At 38.4% G+C, this 23,098-nt stretch overlaps 1 protein-coding gene across 2 annotated transcripts in view; it reads right to left on the reverse strand.

Annotated features, from left to right (window-relative positions):
- The window catches only part of spock1 (SPARC (osteonectin), cwcv and kazal like domains proteoglycan 1), a 67,795-nt gene that overhangs the window by 23,664 nt on the left and 21,033 nt on the right, over nt 1-23,098 (reverse strand). For both annotated transcript variants that reach the window (XM_049745470.1, XM_049745562.2), the window contains exons 3-4: nt 12,461-12,506; nt 4,988-5,068 (exon numbers count right to left, since the gene is read on the reverse strand). In XM_049745470.1, the coding sequence (XP_049601427.1) occupies nt 4,988-5,068; nt 12,461-12,506 (127 nt within the window). The remainder of the gene's footprint in view (nt 1-4,987; nt 5,069-12,460; nt 12,507-23,098) is intronic.

The raw sequence follows: 23,098 nt of genomic DNA on the forward strand, positions 1-23,098 counted from the left end.
TCCACAATGTCAAAGAGTGTACGTCTTTTTTGTTCTGAATTTAAAGGGAATGAGGGGAGTCGCGTCTTTTGGCCATGAAACAAGTGCTCACTCCCACAATGATGAAAACATACCTTTCTACCTCTGCCCCTCATTGAAAATACCAAAAGAAAGAAAACTTTAGCCATGCGCACATTGCACCAGTTGTGCCTTAACTTTAAATAAAGCGAAAGTAGCTATGGTGAATACCCTGTGAGTATCACTTACTTGTGACTCCTGGTTAACGAGCTAGGCAGTCATTTGTCACATTTACAGCACACTATAACAGATGATTGGCAGTTGCAGTTGGCCTATATATGTGAACGACACACTGCTGCAAACTTGAATACAATGTTACACCCTGCTCCAGAGGACTGGGGATAAAATATCACAGACATTGTTATCCTCGCAACACGCTTGCTGTGCACAGCTGGAAAATCTAATACACAAGTTGTTTAGCCCACTCAACCTTGATTCTCATCATGCACTAATGTTGCATGTCTTGTGGGCACATTTCTTGTTTTTCTATTTTATTTTCAAAAGCCAAGCCAAAAGAAAAAAAACATTATCAAAGACTTGGACTATAGTTTACTTTTTTTTTTTTTTTTTACTGTCGTAATTTGTACTTGATGACTAACTTCAGCCTTTCTTTTGATTTCTTTTGAAAACATCATCAAAGCCTTGGACTACAGTTTACATGTATTTTTTGTTGCTTTTGTAACTTGTACTTGATGGCTAACTTCCACCTTACTTTTGATTTCTAATTTCTATTTTCCCAATATGTAAAAATTTGTTCATCACGTAATAATGACTTAAAATGTAATAGGTTTGCCCTTTTTCATGTTAAAGACCCTAATTGACCAATAACATAAGTCCTGTAACGGAATAACTTTTGGCTAATACCGTGATCATTTATTACATCATTGACAAGAGGACGGCACGATGGCGCACATTAGCCTCACAGTTCGCGGGTGCAGAATTCCATTCTGGCTCCGGCCTTCCTGTGTGGAGTTTCATGCTTTCCCCGTACCCGCGTGTTTCTTTTCAGGGTACTCCGGTTTCCCCCCACATTCCAAAGACATGCATGGTAAGCCGATTCACCACTCCAAAATTGTCCTAAAGTGTGATTGTGAGCATGAATGGTTGTTTGTCTATGTGCGCCCTGCGATTGGGTGGGGACCAGTTCAGGGTCAAACCCGCCTATCGCCCAAAGACTGATCAGATAGGCTCCATCGCACCCGTGCTCGTCATGAGGACAAGTGGTACACGAGATAAACGAATCAATTATTGACTGTTTTTTACGTTATTGCCTGCTTTCTGGTCTTGTCCTTTCAGGAGGAAGAAACAATGCACCAATGGAGGGATGGCGCTTCTAAACTCGAGTCGGAAAATTGCGAGTCAGTCAGAAGAATACTTCGAAGAGATCCTCAAAATCAATCGATATGCCTTCCCACAAGGAAGCAGAGTCTGGAAGCTCTGAGGCGGGCTCTTCTATCTAAGAGGTTGATGTCGCTAACAAGCTCCTCCTTGAATTCAAACTGGATGAATACAAACAGACCATACAGTCATGAGATGATATTCAGTGCTTCTATGGCATCCAATTAACACAGTTTTTAAAACTTAGCACACAAGGTCACAGGTTCTCATATCAGCCTGAAGGCAGTGGACCACTTAACTGACTTTATGTGATCGTGGTTTCGCATCTTTGTGCTGATTTTCATGAGAGCAGGCTAAAACATGACAATTTATCGTGCAGAAAAGAAAAATCATTAATATTCAAGCCAGAACTGAACAGCATCATTAAAACTCTGCAACACTTCAAACAGGACTTTGAGAATAAAAAAATGCAATATAAGTTGTAAAATTTTACTACAATTGCAACTGGCAGTTAATTCAACTGAAACATTAGTCACTTGGTATGCTTCTGTTGCCGATGGAGTCAGGCTTAATAAAACATGGGAATGACCTTTGGGGGCAAGAATGGAGACTATTGATTGGAATGTACACTCCAACATAAGAGACTACATTGCTGACAAGACCTGTCAGACACTGGAGGGTGACCTCCACGTAATTGCTACACAGGTGGACTTGGGTCAACAATGTATTTTTGGACTATGTGTGCACAATGTTTTTTTTTTTTCAACGTGCAATCCAGTGTTGCCTCTCATGAGCGACTACTCTTCAAAGCATCATGGGCTCAAGTTTAAAATTAAATAAACAAGAGCTCAAACAAACATTCCCAGAGGACAAATCCATGGCTGTTGTTAGAAACGCAGGGATCACTTATAGACCTTGACTAATTAAAAAGGGCTTTCTTCTATTTTACCTGGGGGGAGGGGGATGCTACTGAAGGAAACAAGACAAACAGATGATGGGGAAATAAAATAGCCTCCACTCCCCATATTGTCAATACTCCTCGGGGTTTCGCTGTTTGGCCTGTGAGAGGCACTGGAGTAAAGGATGATGGAGAGATGAAAACCCAGAGAGTGGGCCTCTGGGAGGATGCAGTAACAGAACAGCTTCATCATGCAGAAAATTAATTATTGAAAACACGGGCAAATCATATTGTTGTGGATGTAAGTGAAGAACAGAGAAGATAATGATTTAGCTTGGATATCAGTGGAAAATTTACACAGGGGAGAAGAGGGAAAACAATCTGGGTGAAAATGGCTGATTCACAATGTTCATCACCTCTACACTACCAATAGAAAACGCAAACAAACATAATATTGTGAAAATGTTTGTACGCAGGGCAGCCGGAATTTCTTGCTGGCAGCAAAGTATTTTTTTAGATGAGCACTAAATTCAAGTCTTTGAAGGCAGCTTCAAAGTGGAATAGCGTGATGGATTAATTTCAGGTTGAAGTTGTTTATTGTCATGGTTCATGCAAACATAACAAAACATGTTTGACTCAATTTGGGTGTACAAGCAATAAATATTATATTCATTGATAGGCTTGCTTGGAGGGAAGGCAATCAAGGAGGAAAAGTCTCAAAATTCAGCATGACTGTCAATCATGTGGGACTACTAAGTACATGTTGTTTGGTTCAGTGTTGTTGTTGTTGTTTTTTTTAGTCTAGAATTATTATTATGATTACTATAAATCTTATTGCTTTTTTTGTTGAGGAACTGCAGGCAGACCTTCCGGGACATATTATTTAAATTTGGCTGTGTAGATCACAGGTCTGTAAAGTGGACACTTGGAGACCACACAATCATTTGTGCCCTTTTTTGTATCCATGTGTATGCATAAGAAGATAAGGAAGGTTCATTTTGGCTTTCTCTTGGAAGTATCTACCAAGTTCTTATTGTTCACAAATAACAGTTGTTTGGTTTGTTAAAAAAATGAACAGTTGTAGATAATTTGATGAAATAAAACTGTGATACACACAATCTAATAATATCATAACCAGGCAAAAGACCTTCTTTGCTGTACTACACATTTAAATAAAGACTATTTGGAAATTTAATTTAAACTCAGTTAAAAAAAAAATCCATTATTTCTTTATCAGTAGGTGACTTATTGTACACATGTACTACGGACTGCAAGCATTATAATAATTTCTGACATTTGCAAACCAACATCTTTATATTTGTGCTGATTAGTGGCTGTGAATATGCAGAAGAAAAAACTGCCACAGGCAGAACAATGTTGCAGACGCTCTTCGTTGACAATTTATCTTTTCTATAAGCTCTTGATACTAAGATTACGCAATGTTGACGTGCATGTTATCTCAGCGAATTATACCAAAACATGTAATTGCTTTTTTCTAATTACCCTTTCAGCAGAATACAATGTGTACAATTAAGTTGTAATTTCAATTTGCATTTTGATTTGTTTCGTGTTCAGTTCCCCATTTGCCAACTCTGTTGTACGCAAAGCAGCCGTCTGGAGCCTTGTAGTAAAGTTAGTGTAGCATAGAAAGAGGTCTCATTAATGGATATCTGTTACAAAACTTTACACAATAGAAAAATCAGTAAACCATTGAGTAGCATAAAGTTAATAAACATTATTTATTATAGGTTTTGTCACTTTTTGAATTCTCTTCTCCTTTGTGTTTCCATATCACGTAAACGTGATTTAAAAATCTATCCCTTCGGTAGCAGCAGCAGCATACATGTGCATGCAATCAACTAGGTTACAATCAAAAGAAGCATACTTCATAAGTATCCACAATATATGTACTGTCTGTATGCAGAAATTGAGATGCATCCAAAATTTAATCATTTGGTTGGACCGTCATTCATTTAATCTATTAAAGGGATTTAGACCAATGTTCATCCCCCATCGGGGAAAGCGACACTACAGATGACTGCAGCTTACTCCGTTTAACTTGTCTCGTCAAGCTCTGCAAAATCGCAAACATCAGAACTGACAGGTGGTCCACTGGGAAGATTTACATTATCGCATTTACCTTTTAATTTTAGATGAGACATTTAATGTTTTTCGACTCTAATGACGTTAGTGCTGAAGCTAACCCTAGAAATAGCTCCATGTTCCTCAAGGGGATGTCTTTGATAATTCTGTGCGCATTAGCCATGCTTCTATCTGCAGGAGATGACAAACTGTGCGCTTGGTTATCTCTCTGTTCCATACTGACATGTCTGAATTCTACCTGAGACAGAGAGCAGAAAGCAATTGCACCAAACATGGCTGGATTACACCCACAGTTTTATGGGAACGGAACAGTTGAAGCACATTGTAAATTATGTCTTACATACTGCTGCACCTTTCAATCAAAGCTTTATCGCTAATTAATTAAGGTACTAAAACAGTGGTGTTTATTGCCAATAACACATAGATCATACAATGCTGTGTTTGAATACTTGACTGTTGTGTGGATAACTCATCTGATGGTATGCCACATATAGTTGATTCATTACCTTAGAGCTAAAGCTGCTGTGTGACAAAATGTATGGTGAGGAGAAAACACACCTTGACCTGATTAAAGCAATCTCTCAAACTCACCATCCTGTAAAATCTTCTTGCCGGAACCAATGTGGGTTTTGGTCCCTGAGTGTCCATATCTTCCAGGCTTTGTATCACGCTCTAAAACCACATTACAAAAATAAAAGTCAATATTGCTGGAACAAAGAGTATCTAGTCTAGAATGTATCACACTAGTAATGCAGTCTGTCTTAACTTTTTAATTAAGAGCATTCCGCTGAGAATGACCGAATGTTCAATATTGCAGTGATACCCAGAACCAATGTGCAGTAGTTCAGTGTACTGTGCGCACGGCTAACAAGATCAGATGGAGTCAAGTGCTTATTACCAGTGGTGAGTCATTTGCATCTTATCAGCAACTGCTGATTTATTCTCACTTTGTATTTGTTACCTAATATGGTACAGAATGTTGCATAGTGTGTGGAAATACACACTAGGGCTGCCACAAATGATTAGCCGCCAAATAGGATAACATGTAAATTGCAGTACAACATACCAGAAAGCAGCCACACTGATCTAACCATCATTAGGTTACAGTTTGAATTTATTAAGACATGCGCACATCAAAAATAAGGGTGAGATAATAGTGCTTTGAACTTTGATTAAACTTTGCATCTGATATCAGCATTCCTGACATATTTTATACATGGTTGTGCAAGCTAAATTTTAAGGCAAAAAAACCCATCCACATCCAAGTGTTTGACTTATTTTTAAAAGCACTCTGTAAATTAAATGTGTTATTATTATTATTGCTTTTGTTATTGTATGTGGATCATCATGAAGATATCAAGTATACAGTTTTTGGTTATTGACCTAAACAAAAACAATTTCTAATTCCGACACAAAGCATCCAGATGGTATCAGAATGGTTACAAATATTTCTAAATGTCAGCTGTAACAAGGTCAATTAAACAGCATCTGCGCCAGAAGGTTTTTTCTAAGAGCAACAGAACGTAATTGCTGCTGGCACAACAATGTCCCAGAAAACAAAAACCTTTTATTTTCTGATGCTTTTTCAGTTTAATATCCAAATTACAAATTGGGTTTATCAATATAATCCAAATATAAAAAGCTGAAGGTAAGGCAAGAGTGAGGATTCCCTCAAACACAAAAGAAATAGATTTTTATTTCCCCCCAAAAAGCAAACAAGACAGTTTGTATTTAAATCTACTAAATTAACAAACGTCCAAAAAACAAACAAACCAGACAAAAACAGATCCAACAATGAACCGACAAAGACTGAAAGAAACCAACAAGCGAAATAACGAGACAGTGAGGAACACGTGGACAAAACACAAGTGGCTGAGAAAGATGATTGGTAGACATAAGGTTGACAAGAACAAGTATAAGAAAAAAAGAAGCTAACAAGAAAGACAGGACCCAAACCAAATGAAAACAAGACGTACGTAACAGGAAACAAAACTGCATAAAATCCAGACAAGAAAAGACAGATCATGACACAAACAGGCTGACTAAAAGCGGAAGTACAATGAGTTTATTTGTTGTCACGTGGGCAATGTTACTGTATGCTTCATATGTTTTGCATGTATTTAATCGATGTCTTTGTGTTCGATTGGATGAAACCACCTTTTCAGTGTCGGTGTGAAAATGAGATTGAATTCTTGTCCGACTCTCACGGTTAAGTTTGCCAATCCCTTAGTCAACTGGAATAGATTCCAGTTCCCCATGCTAGGATAGCATTATGAGAGAAATGATGGATGGATGGATGGATGGATGGATGGATGGATGGATGGATGGATGGATGGATGGATGGATGGATGGATGGATGGATGGATGGATGGATGGATGGATGGATGACAGATGCGTGGATGACTAAAAACAAACTATTTTGTAATATTTTCTGTGTCAGCAAGCCAATTATTCGGTATCATTTTCATTCTTCTCCCTTTTCCCAGGCCTTGTATTGTTTTATCTCTTGAGGTCTTGTCATTATAGGAAAGCTCTCTGGTCTTTTCTGTTGGCTTTGCTGTATATTTTTTCCGATGTTAACTTCTTAATCATTGCCACTGTCACTAACAGCATACTGCTAATCAACTTGCTGGGCTGCTGCAAAGATGACAAGGCATTGACGGTCATCATTAAGATGATCACTTGAGTCTAGTGGCTGTGGTGAACAATAGGGACTTTGTGGCAAAACACACGCACACACACGCACGCACACACACGCACACACACACACAATAGCATCAGGTAATTCAAAGCTTTATTTTGGTTTGAATTTGAAGCTAGTTTTGTCTGTTTTTCACAACTGGAGCTGCAGCTCTAATGACCGACTTTACCCACTGGGACTCAGCAGAGTCAGCACACAATCATTCAATCTTCATCTCAATTTATCTTGCACATTTTGTGCACATATCGCACGTTTTTATTAGGTTTTGCTTACAGTCTTTTTGGCTTTCCCTTTATCTGAATTAGCAATATCCATTCTCAGACTGAGTTTCTTTCATTTCTGCGTTTCAGAAAACGATCATTTCCAAGAATGATTCGGTTTCTCTGTGTGTAATTGATAGTTTTGGGTACATACAACCCAACTCCACACTTACACATTTACCCTCCTGAAAGAGCAAGATAAGAGGGTATTGAGTCGTTTTTATGATGTGGCCAACAAGCCATTAAAATGAGAGTAGTAAACAGTGCCTGTAGAGCAAACTATAATGCCTATGCACATGACATAAAAAACATTCTTATTCCAGCTCACACTCTGTTCTTTAACAACGGCACGGAATGCTCATTGTCTGTTATCCTATGTCTTTTCTTATCAGTATCACGCTAATTCTTTTCGCCCCGTCTGCTGTAGATCAAAGATGGTTATGCCAGAAAGTATTGTATTATGAAGCAGAGAGTTCGAGCAGGTCGACTGCAAGCAGAAGACCTGATTAGAAATGGAAGCAGACAGATAGTATATATTCAGAGAGACAGTAGGTTAATGAATCAGAGAAATAGCTGATGAAATCTAAACCAAGAATGGTGGGAAAGGAAAATGTCATGTTCAATCAAGTTGACTGGCAAATTGGGAGCTGCAATGCTTTGTTTTTTTTCAGTCATTTGTGCCAAACTGGAGTGGCAGCACAAAGGACTTACTTATTAGGTGCCAAAATGTTAACAGGGGTATGACTCACTCACAAGTGAATGACGTGGTTAACACCTGAAAACTGACCTTGGATGAACTTTATTGTGTATTTAAACTAGTCCCTCTCCTGTTTGTCTCCATTGTGTCCTCAAGAAGTCTCTCAGTGCCAGTTTGACTCTCCTTTGCCTTTCTGCACTGGCTGTGATAATGGCTCGCTGCTATTTGCAATCCTCCCTTTGACTCCCATCCCCAGATAATGCATTGCAATCACAAACTCGCAAATCTGTTGGGCAAGCTGATATAAAAGAACCGAGAATGCAGCAGCCTAGAATACTGATTTTGGTATTTGTCTTGTTCATAGTACAATGCTTATCTCCTGCCAAGGACTCTTCCAAACCTCTTGTCCATGTATCCGGCTTGAAGGCCTTTTCAGGACAACTCTCTAAAGATTGCAGATGGGATGGAGCAGAAAACAAAGGAGAGAGTGGCAATGAAAAATAATGTAGTTACTCAAAACAAAAAGCCAAATACTACATCAGAAACAAGAAGAAAAAGCCACTGCTCGTCATTTTTCTCTGCGCACCATTCACAAAGAAGGGATAACATGTGTGATCTTCTTGCCATCATGGCAACAGCCAGCAGATTTCCATTTTGGCGAGTGAGCGATGAAGATGGTGTGCATTCTGCCGCATTTGAATGGCAAATGGAGTGGATATCGTGGAACAGAGTGCTGCAGTTGGTCACAGGTGATACGAGCAAAGGCTGCAATAACTGCGTTCCTGGGAGCATATGGGCACCTACAGAACAAGATGTCTACTGAATACCATTAGTATGGCTTTTTGTTTTCATGCAGCACAAAATATAGGATGACCCATCGTAGCTGTCAAAATGTTAATAAAAAAAAAAAACTGTCTACATTGGCCTCCAGCATTATTGTCATTCTAAGCCACAATGATTCATAACATTCTCTGCTATTGATGAGTATGAATTTTTTTTTTTAATGAGTATGAATTATTTTTTAAAAGCAAAATTAAAATGAAAGATTAATATAGTAAATGGTTGGGATAATATACAATGCCTTGACACCTTGATGATGTTTGGAGAATATCAGCTATGTCAAGCAAAACACAAGGCGGTATTGACCTACATATCCTCTCATAGTAAGGTGAGATACTCCGCAAACCAGGATAAGTGGTATATACCACGGATGAATGGTATTCATCTTTTTGAGAAAGCTTTTTTGTTGTGATTACATGTACTGTTTCTAAATGCAATTAGAAAAGAAGTTAAGCACAATTAAGAACATTTTATTTGCCTACAGTGGATGTGACTGCTTACAATTAAGTTCCACCAACAGGTCAACTGATTTCATTCATTAGATTTTAACAAGAGATGCATTAATCACTGAGTGATTCATCAAGGGACTAGATTTTCCTCCATCAACCTTGCAGCTACTGATTAGTCTCCAAGGGCGACAAGTGATTCATTAGTCAATCTCAGATCAGCAGGTGGTGAATGATACCAGTATCCTTTAAGGTGTATGGATCTGTGGTCACACTTGACGTTTTAATTTGAATTATATAATTTGACCACATGCCCACACACATACTCAAACGGAACTGAGTGCAGAGGGATGAACTGAATCTAGAACAGTGAGAGTGGATGTCGATGCATTTCTAAAGATAACATCGCTGTAATCCAGGGCACAGAAAAATGACTTCACTATTCAGTTCGCTATGAGATAAAAGCAAGCTTAGTTCCTTTATACTTTAGATAACCAATTTTCTGAATTAACCTAGCAGCAATCGTAGCAATGTGTTTTGAGCTTTAGTTATTGATCCAGCCAGAAGCTTGCTTGGTTATTCTAAAATGCTATGAATTTGTACATACAATATTTATTTATTTGAACGCATTTATTTGAAAACAAAACTTTGAGGTTCTTCAAAATATTTCAGGGTGGATTAAGAGATAAGTGAAAAGTGTTGGACAGTACAGAATGGTATCATAGGCCTATACAACTTGTGATAGAAAATGTTGTATATCATCGCTGTCTGGCAGAATTCTCGTACTGTCAAATGACAACTTTTCAGGAAATTAAAAAAAGCCATTCACATGACATGGCTTCATTCAACTCGTGTTATACCGTATATTGCCATCATATAATATTGAACTCTTAAATCAACACACCTCCCAAAAATATTATTAAATCGATAATTTAATGTGCAAAAAAAAAAAAAAAAAAATCACATTATTTTATGTTGGCATTGGGCCACCACCATGCAAAAGGCCTTTTAAAATGTCGCAAAAGCAAACACCTGCCCCACATTATTATCACAAACTTAAACCAATGGTCTGCTAAGGATGGAGCATTTTTCACCTAAAAACTCACCATGTACCTTTTGATCAGGAAAATATCACTTTGCATTTTTAATTGTATACATTTATTATCCGTCACATTAAAGGTTGAAAAGGTTTGGAATGATTCATAGTGGCCTCATTTTTATAAAAGCCTGGCATTTGAACAGGGACTTTGATATTCACAGCAGATTGTGAACATTTCAGCTGCTAATACGAGCTGATGCTTTGATTTACTGCTGATTTAGACTATTCACCAACATTTTTGACAAGGTGTCTCTGTTGGGCATGAGGACGCCAACATTTTGCAAATTGTACGTTTTATCACAAAGACGTTTATGCTCTCAGCGGTTGTGGGTTGGCAGGGAAAATTGCCCCACACCAGCTGGGTGAAAATTAACTTCATGAGAAGCAATACAGGCCCAGAAATGCACCAATTGTTCCCAAATTGTCAGATTGATTTTCTTTATTCACTTGCTGTCTAATAGTTCTCCTGTCCATTGCTCTCCAGAAGACTGTTTGCGTGAAACTAACTGCATGGTGAAATTGTCAGTGTGCCAGTAACAGAGCAGTTGGCCATGCAGCAACGGAGTCATTAGCGCTGCAGGAGAATGGACAAAAAAATCAAATGAGACTGAGGAGCATTTCTTTTGGCACGTTGGTATAGAATTTTGCTTTATCCTCTCAGCAAAAAGCTTATTTATATTTCTAATGTGTAAAATAAAATTGCAGTTGTCACATGGACAAATACATCACAAGCTACCAAGAAATGTTTGTCGTGTAAAACAGCATCCATATTTTTTATGTTTCACTGCATATATGCTCCTCTGGGTTCTGACTGAGGCTCCTCAATTGCAAAAGGCACTGAAAAATACTCAACGGTTGATAATTTTGGGACAGTTTTTTTAAGATGGTGCCATAGTGGCAGACGTCTTCAAAAGCTCTTCAGGCGCTCTTCAAGCGCTCTGTTGTTTTTGTCAATTGTTTTTTGTTTTGTGTTTTTGTTTTTTTTCTTCTAAAGTGTGGATCCTTTGTGGACTTTTCCAGCGGTTTGACTGTGACATTCCTTGAGCGAGTGACATCTGTGCTTGATGGTTGTGATTTCTCAGCAGCATGTGTGTGGCAGCACTGATTTTGATGGAGGGGATGTCTGTGCTATTTAACTGTTGCCACTTGAAGGCCACGGGATGTTTGTGTTTTTTGCACCTGTGTTGGGCAGCATTTTTCATGGCCACATTTTGTTTGGCGGTTGCGTCAGCTCTGTTGGAAGGTCTGCGAACGCGGCAAAAGCATGGCTGGTCGGAGTTGAGGATGAAGACAGTTAAGCGGCACGTGCAATGCGGAGCGTGGATGTCTGCTCCGAACTATCTTGGTATATGTTTAATTTCTTGCTTTCTGGTTACTAGAATAACACTAGTCTGCGTTTTTCTCTTATTGTGTTGATCGTACATACCAACTAAGTTCGGTTATGCAGCTTAAAGAGAGAGCAATCCAATCAGTCATGTCGTGTGGTTTTGTCACAGAGAATGAGCAAGTGTCTGAAATAAGTGAGTCTCGTGAAAACGTACTCAATGTCTAAGAGCATTACTCATTCCTGATTGATATTGCAGACTTGACTGTGCTGCAAATGTAAGTCTGTAAGCGCCACATAACTGAATCAGCTTTTGGTACTGGCACGCACAAGCACACAAGACACACACTTTCAGTCCTGAGTTTTTTAATTGCATAATGTAAACGCCGCCAGAGTGGCATGACAGTTGATGCTTAAATAAACTAGGCCCCCGGTTGATTAAGGCCCTTCAAACATCAACCAAATATAATCTGTCAAATGGCCGATATTTGCTATGGTTTTTACCGTTGTGTACGCTTACCATTTTCAGCAAGCGTACACAAGTAACACTGGTCTGAGTACTGGTTTCACTGAAATCTATTACATTAGGGAAAGTAGGATTAAAAAAAATGTCTGAGACAACTACAGTATATTTGAAATGGCTACAAATATATTTTATCATCCTTGATTTTATATTCAACTTATATGAAAGACTCACCTTGGTCGAGAGACCTGGCAGGGGCCCAGCTTTTGAAGTAGTCATCCTGAATGAAAACACAACATGAGAACTTGTTAGAACACAGTTTTGAGAATGTCACTAGAATATTGCCCTCCAACAAAGTGTTTTTACTTCTTACTGAATAAATATTGGAGCATTCAAATCAATATCAAATCAAATCAAATGTATTTTTCCCACTCATTTGTACATTTACACTTTTCAATATGCTGCCATAGGAACAGCCCGAAGTTGTTTCAGACCACTTTACCAACCCAAACACGTAGACATGATGGCATCTGCATCCAAAGCAGACACTGAAGCAGAGGTATGTGTGAAGTCTATGTCGGTGAGACAAAGTGCATCAGACAGAGAAAACCTTGCCTGAGTTTGAAAGTAGCAACTCTATCTTTGTCTCCATTTACAGGGAAGAGGACAACGAAATTAAGTAAAGTGGAAATGACATAAAACCTTTGAGTCTTCCTACTTCAGTGGTAGCCTCATTTCTCTTTTCTTTGTTTTATACCTATCACTCAGATTTACAAATTAATTGTTCATGCCTATAAAAAACTAGGATAACAGAAGGCTTTCAACCTATAGATAAATAAGGGAGAATTTAAAAAAAACAATACATTTAAGCCCGCTTGTGACTTTTTATCTGTTTATTTATTTGTAGCTACATAATAATAATAATAATAATAATAATAATAATAATAATAATAATAATAATAATAATAAAGTAGTATTTTAGAGTGAAGCACTTCAATCAGAGCAAAATATTACATATTATCAGTGTTCCAGTGCTTGAAAAAAGAATTGGGATAAAAATAAGATATGACTGAATGCAAAACAAAGTGTTTTTTTTCTGCACTGCTTCTGCCCCTGTAACACCTTTTCTGAAAGTAACCATGAAGTCAGCAAACTCATTTCTTTTTTAGTACTGTTGCCCAGGATTACAGGATTATGCCTGGATTCATTTGTCATTTTTAATGCCTTTGAGGTTTTATTTTAATAAGATGCAACTTGCAAAAGTTCACACTGACCAGGGAAAGATTAAAGTCTGTGAAGATGAAATAAAATAATTGTTGAGATGTGTCGGAGCGGTTGGAAATTTCTTAATTGTAAAGTCCATAGATTTTATAGCCTGGCAGTCAAGCAATGTTTTTATAACTCTGAGAAAGTATTACCTTTCTGCTCCACAAATTTGACACCTTTTAGAATGAAATGAGCCAGGCTTCGACATCATTTCAAATGTTGTCTGACCTTGCTAATGCAGTTGATGAGTAAATCTCATCACGTCCTCAAAATGTTATGATCCAAACCGCTCAAGTCAGGCATAGTGAAATGTTAGCTCCATTAAGAACTAACCCTCACTATAGATTAGGCAAATATGTGTCTGACTGAAAGAAGATGATCCTTCATAAAAAATGCTAAATGTTGATTAACATTATCCTTAAAGCAGAACAATTATACTCATGGTTGAAGCTGAGGCTGTTTTGCCCTCAAATGACCAAATTGGCTCTCCAAACCGACAGCAATGCCTTACAACAGTAAGACTGTAGGTTCTGCTGTGTTTCAACATACTTAAGAATTAAGATCTTCCAAAAATAATAGACCAACTTACCTCTGCTTCCTTTAAATGATTGCAGCAGAACAGATGGGAGAGAGAAAAGAAAAAGAAAGGTCAGTGATAATGGCAGAGGTAGTGATGTCTATCTGATATAGGACTTGTTCTGGGTATTGCATTCGACAAGAGATTCATCTAACATGAATCAGAGGGTGATGGAATAATAAAAGGACTCCGACTTGGACACACTTGCACTCATAGCCTTATTTTATATGGCATGCAATTTGAGCTGCAATCATAGAGGCTTAGAGAAGAGAGCAGCACAAAGATACAGAAAACAAACATGGCGAGTAAGACAGGGTCACTATGCCTTCTTCTAAATTGATAGTTTTATCCATATGGATGTGAGTCATTTACTCGTCATTCGCTAGAATGCAAAACTGTCATCACGACAGACTTAGTAGGTTTTTGCTCATGTTTCTCTTTGGACCCAGATCTCGATATAAATATGATGCTCCAGTTCAAATTCATCGTCCTGCCAATTTTTTTTAAAATTTACAGAAGTATGTTGCCAATTTTGGTGATGGTGCTCACATGATGCCAGTGATGATAACAAACATTAGCCTCATGGCTAGATAGTGCTTGGCATGATGGGAGTCAGACACATATGTGAAACTACTATCTGATCACGTGAAATAAATTGTTTTGTTTTTAAGATATAAGCTTGTGAGAACACTGCATCAGAAGAAAAATGAGTCGTGCTGTTTCCATGTTGTTTTCCTCTTCCACAACTGTGTCTGTCTCTACCGCAATCGTTGCGGGTTCTCTTAAAGTATTCAGTCTCAAGGATGGCCTTTCATTTTCCCATGGCCGCTATTAATATTTCAATGTACCCATCTAAAAAACATTAAATGGCCATCGCACTCGCCATTACACAATCTCAACGCAGGCAAAAACCTGAAATTAAGAACAAGGGGAAAATAGTACCCTGTTATGAAAGTAGACTGATATAGATGCTTCTGGAATTTGAAAGCAAAGCTCCCAATAAAGGAGCTCATTTTGACAAATGTTCATTTAACGTTTTTCAATTCATCTGTGGGATTATTTTGGTAATGATATAAATGCACCTCTGTGTTTCAATTAAAAGTCTACTTAAAATGCAATGCAGCATCTGTTGTCTGAAATTAGGACTCTGTTGTAAAAAATCTACATGGTGCATTTTATTCAGCAATGCCTCTACTGTAATTATGACTAATTGACTGCATGGTTAAGTCCAAGCCCTTGTTCAACACAGTGTGCAATTCCATTAGATAAAGGAAATCACTTCAGATGTTAGAAAACTACCTGGCGAGAAACTATGTGAGCACCTCTTGCAATGTTTTCTAAAGCCCAATTGACATACTCTGACTAAGAGTCTCAAACGTCTGTGCCAAAATTATACAATAGCAAATAAAGAAGTATTCAGTTACAATGAGATGGGTTCATGGTAGCACTTAGGTATAAAAGAAGACAGTTCAATCAATAAACTGTAACTACCTCGGTCTATAAGTGACATTTCTTCATGATTTGGCTGGTCCTGTGACTTTTACTCAAGTATGACTTGTATATATCAAAAATAGAACAAAATCCCTGGTCCCTAATACTGTTAATGCGCTGTGCATTACTGCTACTTTCTTTCCATGGGCGGTAATGCGCCAAAAGGCTGTGCCAACTGACAAAAGACAATAAAAGAAGAAACCTAAGAAGCATTTGAATAATGGTGTGAATTTTCACGGCTAGATTGAAGCAGTGCGCGCTCGGAGCATAAAGTATCTGCAAAGGCACTTATAGGATCAGCGGTTTTGGAGGGAGAGTCCGAGTTCTACTAGTTTACCGTTGGCTTAAATTTTTGCTTTTTCTTCTTCTAGGTGATGCATTTTTTGACTGATGCAACATACCCTGGAGCGGCATAAACTGCAGTCCGAAAAATACGATAACTAACTATAAATGATGATAAAACAAAGACAAATATTTACTATAACCAGACAAACAAGCTAGCTAGACAGTCTCAATTGGGCTGAAGTTTACTAAGACCCTTCATTTGGTGCCGTGCGTGACGGAGTCAGAGGGCAGCAGCACATTAGCGACGGAGGCGTTGATACACTGCCGAGGTATGCTTCATTGACCATAGTGCTTAACAGTCTATTTAATGTTCATAGACTTCTGAGCATATCACTTAAAAGAGGCTGCCTCCCTCCGCTCGACACATTCACAATCAAATCCAAACATACAGTACGTCACATATATTGAGATCCTCATTCAGGTGACAACACGCATAATATTATCATTCACTCTTATAAGGGTCTGAAAAATATGTTTTGATGATTGGTATTTCACTCAAAACTCCATTGAAATCACCACATATTTGCCCACATTGCTATAATAGAGCTTGTCATTACCTACGTACTTCTGGTCTGAGTTCTTTTGAATGTCAGCTTCTCCTGTTTTTAGCTGTGACTTTGAGTTAGTGTGATTTTCTTACAAATTCCTATTAATATTTTTGACATTGTGAATATTTAGGAGTAGAACCGTTCACCAAATCCACGGTTTGGTTGGTATGGTCACAGTTTTCATTTCAGGTTTGCATTTTAATTCTGTTTTCATGTTTCTTTATTTGAATGACTAATCAAAAAAAAAAAAAATCAAAAAAAAAAAAAAAGATATATATATATATTTAAAAGTGAAATAATGTTCAGCTTGTGTATATGCCTATAAGAATATTACAACTTTTAAGCATTCAATACAGGTGTGGTAAGCAAAGTATAGAAACATTTTGAGAAATAAAATCAAGACAATAAGTGGAAAATAATATGCACAGTAAAACAGATAAATAAACTGGATTTTTTTTTCCATGTGAGGCTTCAAAGAAAAAAGTTGTACATGGTTCACTTTGACATAGGTTGTTTGTTAGGGAAATCAATAACAATTTATAAAATTAGGTTCAACGAGAAGAGCGAGCCAGTCCGACATTTGACACATCGTTGTGACTGTCTGAAGTTAAAAGTTGGCCAGATTTTCACTGGAAGAAAGGACACATGACAAGTTCCATGTGCTTTTTTTTTTAAATTAATTTGGTAGAGAAATATATCTTGAATAAATGTTAAAAACACATAGGGGCACATCTGCACGACTGAGCTTTTTATTTTTCTCTCTGAGGTCTGTATGCTGTAAGGCCTTTTTAACTTTTTCACTCCAAAGCGGTTTAAAATGTGCGGGGATTCAAACTTTCACAGATGAGCTGATATGTTAGTCTTGTTGCCATTATACGCACACGTTGCTCGCACACTGTCGCACTTTGGTTAACAACTCTCTACAGCCGTCATCATACCACAAAGTGATCTTATACAACAGACCAAATGTACAAGATAAAGACGCTGACACAACTTGAAGACTCTCATCATATGTGCAAATGTGCTTTTCTTAAAAAGGAAAGCATACGCACACATTTCTCACCAACACCTATCTACATTTAGAAAGTGCAAGGTGAGCGTCTCCTCGGTACGTCCCAAGGCATTAGCAGTGCATCACAATTAATCCACACAACAGAGAGCAGTGCCAGTTAAAAGATGTTCTCAATCATTTAACATTTACAATAATATGAATTTAGAGTTCATCCACCCATACTCTGTACCATTTATCCTCACACGGGTCACGGCCGTGCTAGAGCCTATCACAGCTGAATTTGAAGGAGAGATGAGGAAAATCTATGTACGGTAAGCACAGAGATAAAATACAAACTCTACACAGGGAAGGTTGAATCTTGGATTTGAACCCAAGACCCCCGAACAGAACATTGGTAGACGGTCCATCTTGATTTTCATGTCGATGCGAACCTCATTTGGTCATTTGGGGAAATTGGTCTGCCCTGAGTCATGTTCTGTGGAAGTTTCATTCGATACCTGACAATTTAGTGGCATAAAGTCATCTGAACATTAAGCCTTCTGGAACCACATCTAACTATTGGCGCAAGTTACATAGATCACTTATATGTGCGGAATGTCATTGTATTACATTCATAAATATGACAGCAGTGTGCATCAAACCTTCTGAATCATTGTAGAAATTAATTCATTTAACCATTATCATTGTTGTAATTTTAAATATATTTTACAAAGCAAACCCGTGGCCGTGGTACAGCTATGAGTGTTTTTTTTATAGTATTATTTCAAATGATCCTTTATTTAACCAGGTTGGATCACATTGAGATAAAGAACCTCTTTTACAAGAGAGACCTAGTCAAGATAGGACCAGACCACACTGCTGAAGCCTCAAACACTCCACTACCTCCCAGAATCCCACCTCACATCATGTGCTCTACAGGGCCATCATTATATGATATGAAAGCTGTCCAGCCTCCCCCGAAAGACTCTGCGACGCATAGTGATTACAGTCAGCAAAATCACTGGTGGCCTCCCACACGGATATTTGGAACATCCTCAGAGCCATCGCTTTTTCTGGTGATACCTACCACCCCTTACGCTCTCACTTCAAACTCCTCTTCAGGAAGAAGGTACTGAGCCTCCAGGCCCATTCCACAACAAACAGCTTCATAAATCAGGCTGTCAAGATGGTGAACTCCGTCGAGTACCTTCCCACTCTTCCTCCTGCTGCTAGACTGCAATCCATCCACAACATTACATTTGTATATTCAAAATCTTCTTTTGCACAAAGTAAAAAAAAAAAAAAAATCATTGGCATAACTGAATTATCTCCTGGTGTTGGGCCAAGACTTTCTATACTTTCCATCCATAACCCTAGTTTTAAACCCTACTTTGAAACTCTAACCCTAGTTTGAAACCCTAACCCAAGTTTTAAACACTACTTTGAAACTCTCACCCTCCTATGAAACCCTACTTTGAAACCCTAACCCTAGTTTGAAACCCTAACCCTATTTTCAAACCCTAGTTTGAAACCCTAACCCTCGTTTGAAACGGTCATCAGTGGAAGTACAAAACGTTTGTGCAAGAGAAATGTCTTTTTTTTAGCTCTGTGCTATAGTGAAAAGACAATAAAAATCTTTGAATCAAGAATCTGATTCTAAAAGTAAAATATAATGTAAAATCCCATAAAATTAGAACAATATAAGAAACTGCTATTTTTATACATAGTAAGATATGTGGTGTGCTCTTCAAATCACGTCACGTGCAACAGCTCTTTACAAGTTGAATAAAAGCCGTGACAGTACTGCAAGGGTATATAAGATCATGCCACACAATCATAATCTTTAATAAGGAGGGAAATGGATGGATGGTTTAATGGGGAAACTCATTAATTGTAACATTCTTTGCAGATTACTTTGCACAAACATTTTATAGTGTGACTTTGAAAGCATTACATAGAGTTGTCATTATTGCTGCTAGTCATGAGCATGTGGAGTATAAATAAAGATTTTAGCAAAGATTAGAGTCTGAGTCTTACCCTTCAATACTCTGTCAATGTGGAAGCAACTGTTCCAAGTACAAAAATTTTTGCGAAGCAAGCATTCTCAAGGACATTTGAATATGGTTTGGTCTACTGTAAACTTTCATATTCCAGCCCTATAATAATAAGTAACAAACCCAGTATACTACAAACGAAGTAAACATCCAGCAATGCATAAATGTCTGCTTATCAGTTTTTTCATGTAATAATGGCATCTTTTCACCCAGCGAAACAACAAGGAATTTGATCACACTGACAATATTACAAACGTAGAATTGATTCAGAACTCTAACAGAATTGGGACGAGGAATAGGAAATGCTGATATGGTGAGTCCAGAGGAGTCAAGTTTCAGGCTTGACACAAAGTACTGTATGCATCACAACAGTCGTCGTCATTCATTTTTGTCCGATTCTAGGAAGCCAGCATAAGAGTATGAAGGTGGCTCGTTGCCAGAGGCAAAAGGACAACCATGTTGCTGGCTGTTCCCGGAATTCTGAGGTCAATCTGTAATTGCCTCCAGCGTTATCAATTGGGAAAAAAAAACAGCATGTCAAGAGATTGCTTGACAGACTAAAGACCTGTTGCCTGCTACCCTTGCTCATGGGGGTGGGTGGGTGGGGGATTGTGTTTTAGTTAGTGGACTGTGACAACTGTCCTTGATTTTCATATCTGCTAGGTGTGCTCTTTCAGCAAGTACTGTATGTAGCCCTTAAGACAGAAGATGATGAATGGATTCTGCTGCTCCTGGTGCCACTGTTAACAGCCCCAGTTCCTGCAATGCTGCAATAACCTCCACTTTGTGTGAAAAATAAAGCTGTAGCAGTCTCCTTTCACTGCTTGTAAAATATAAATAAATAAAAATCAGATTCCAGGTTCCTTTTCACTAACTTTTATGTTTCTGGCAGGTGGCAAACCATTATCATGGATAAACATGATGTAGATGCATGAAAAATAAATGTATTCTTAAAACCCACTGGTTTTGGTGGTAATATGCCAACATTATCTTTTGTCAAACATCATACTTCCTGGATGTATGACTGCACATTCTTTTCCTATTTGCCTTTTGGGTAATTTTTTGGGTCTTTCAGGTTAATAGCGAAGCCTCATCAATCTATTGGGACTATTATAGCATATCACCATCAATCAGTATTAACTTGCTACGTGAAGATTCTGTCGCTCTGCTCCTGTGTGTGTGCAAGAGATTTTTCACCACACTCATTCAGCTGCAGCAGAGAACAGCACTGAGATGAGAGAAACTGCTTTTTATTTTATTTTTTTAAATAAACCATATTAAGCTGTGACTTTGTAAAATAATCTAACCCTACACTTCAGTGCCCCATGATAAAAACCGAAACAAACTGTTAGTATGCGTGAAGGAGCGCATTCTATTTTTTATTTTTTTATATATATATTATTTGTGAAATAAAGCGATATACTTATGCAATTGTTAATTCGACCTTTGTCTCCCTTATAGATCTGCAGCATACAGTTTACTAATGCTGTGCACACATATTTTCCGAAATTAAATAAAATTTGCCCTATTGCAGAAGACTCATGTAGTGCTTCATCATGCATTGCTTCAAACATTTTAAAAAGTCAGATACTCATTTATTTGAAAATTTATTTTTTTTTCTTTCAAAATGGCTACCATTAAGTAGAATCTCATATTGCATTGTGCCCAAAGGTAGACACATGTTAGTGTTGCAAAATAATGATAAATGGTCTTCGCGGTGAATGCTGGATGGGTTATCATGCATGCTTCTTCTTGAGAGCCACATATATACAATATCGAGTGTTTGTGTTTGGCTCAGTTCATTATAACTCATTGAATTCTTTCACGATTTTGATGCAGATTGGGTTGTTGCAAGCATCAAACATGCAGCTATGGTACAAGCCATAAGTGTCATATTATAATCAGGGCTTTAACAAAGAGATCAATGCAGGATCCATCTAAAGGTTCTATGTATTGATAATTGTGCAAGCGGCCGCCGGCCTAAATTGTACCTGTTAGTTTTGGGTTAAAATAACATACTTTAATATCCATGATCTCTCGCCATACACTGGCCAACGTCATTCAATTAGCTATTTAGCGATAGCAAAGCAGAGCCTGTCTTTGGTCGCTTTGGCAGCATTCAACAAGTTATCAAATACCCTTTGATGACTGTCGTAACTGCGTGCCAGGATACCAGTGAAATAACTAAAGAAAAAGGTGTTGATAGTGTGTTTAGCTAGGCTTTACTACTTCATTGACTTCTTTGTTTCAGTCTGTTGACGGCTGCCAGGTTGGCATTGGAAATAAATATCTGTTCCCAATGGCCTTACCTAGATAGTTTTACGACGAATAAAAAACTAAATATAGATGTATTTCAGACGGATTGTGTAGTTGTCTTCACATTTTTTTAAAAAATGCCTTATGGCCCTACCTAGATAGTATTAAGACAAATATATATATATATATATATATATAGCCCATGAAAAATGGGCTACTGGAACAAGACACAAATGGGCGAGATGCGAGAATAAGGATCTGTTGGAATGCTACTACTTCAGCAACCCGAGCGAGAGGGGTTACATGCGGAGAATGCGGGAACAATGGCAACTTCAATACCCACAGTCAACACTATCGGCCAAGCAACTAGTAGCTCAATGTTCCAATATCCATAAACGCCACCTGCTATCACACCTCGAGGTTGATGAGATACAACACAAATGCCATAGCGAAGGCCAACCAGAGCACCAGGTCAGAGACGAGTTAAATCCATGTAAAAGCCCAGAGGTTGGGTACGAAACCCCAATAAGCACAATCAAGCTGAACGAGGCAGCAACTGACCTGAAGAACAAGATCACGGTGAGAATGAATGCTCGGGAACCTAGATACACACTGCAGAGGCTAAGTGAAGTACCCTCAGAAAGTCTCCTAGAAGATGTGAATGCAGCATTGACAACAATTCCTACGGCTACCATCACTGAAACCAATGAGCTGATATACACCTCAGCAGCAGTGATCCTAGAAATGCTTGGCTACAAGAAGAATGACCATATGCGACCACAACAGTGCCCACCATGGAAGAGAAGGCTGGAGGCCAAAATCAAGATAGCACGGAGAGAAGTGAGCCAAATGACAGAGGCCCAGAAAGGTACAATGAAAAAGCAAGTTCCCAAGAAATACAGCCATATGCCCATACCTGAAGCACTCGAAACTGCCAAACAAAGACTCCAAGCCTTGGCCAGCCGCCTAAAGAGGTACACAAGAGAGAATGAAGCCAGACGAATAAACAGGTTGTTCACAACACAACCAGCGAAAGTGTACGCTCAGTGGCAGGGGAATAATAGCAGAGCAGACCCACCAAGGCTGGAAACTGAACAGTACTGGAAGGATATATGGGAGCGGGAGGCATCACATAAGAAGGATGCACAGTGGCTGGTGGCTCTGAGAAAGGACCACAGCAAGCTCCCTGAACAGAACCCAGTAACCATCACAGTGGCAGACATCCAGAGAAGAGTCTCAGGAATGAAAAACTGGACAGCACCAGGCCCTGACATGATCCACAGCTACTGGCTCAAGAAACTTACAACTCTCCATGAGCGCCTGGCAGCACAAATGAACCAGCTG

This window comes from Syngnathus scovelli, chromosome 1 (genome assembly GCF_024217435.2).
Source record: "Syngnathus scovelli strain Florida chromosome 1, RoL_Ssco_1.2, whole genome shotgun sequence".
NCBI classification, from domain to species: domain Eukaryota; kingdom Metazoa; phylum Chordata; class Actinopteri; order Syngnathiformes; family Syngnathidae; genus Syngnathus; species Syngnathus scovelli.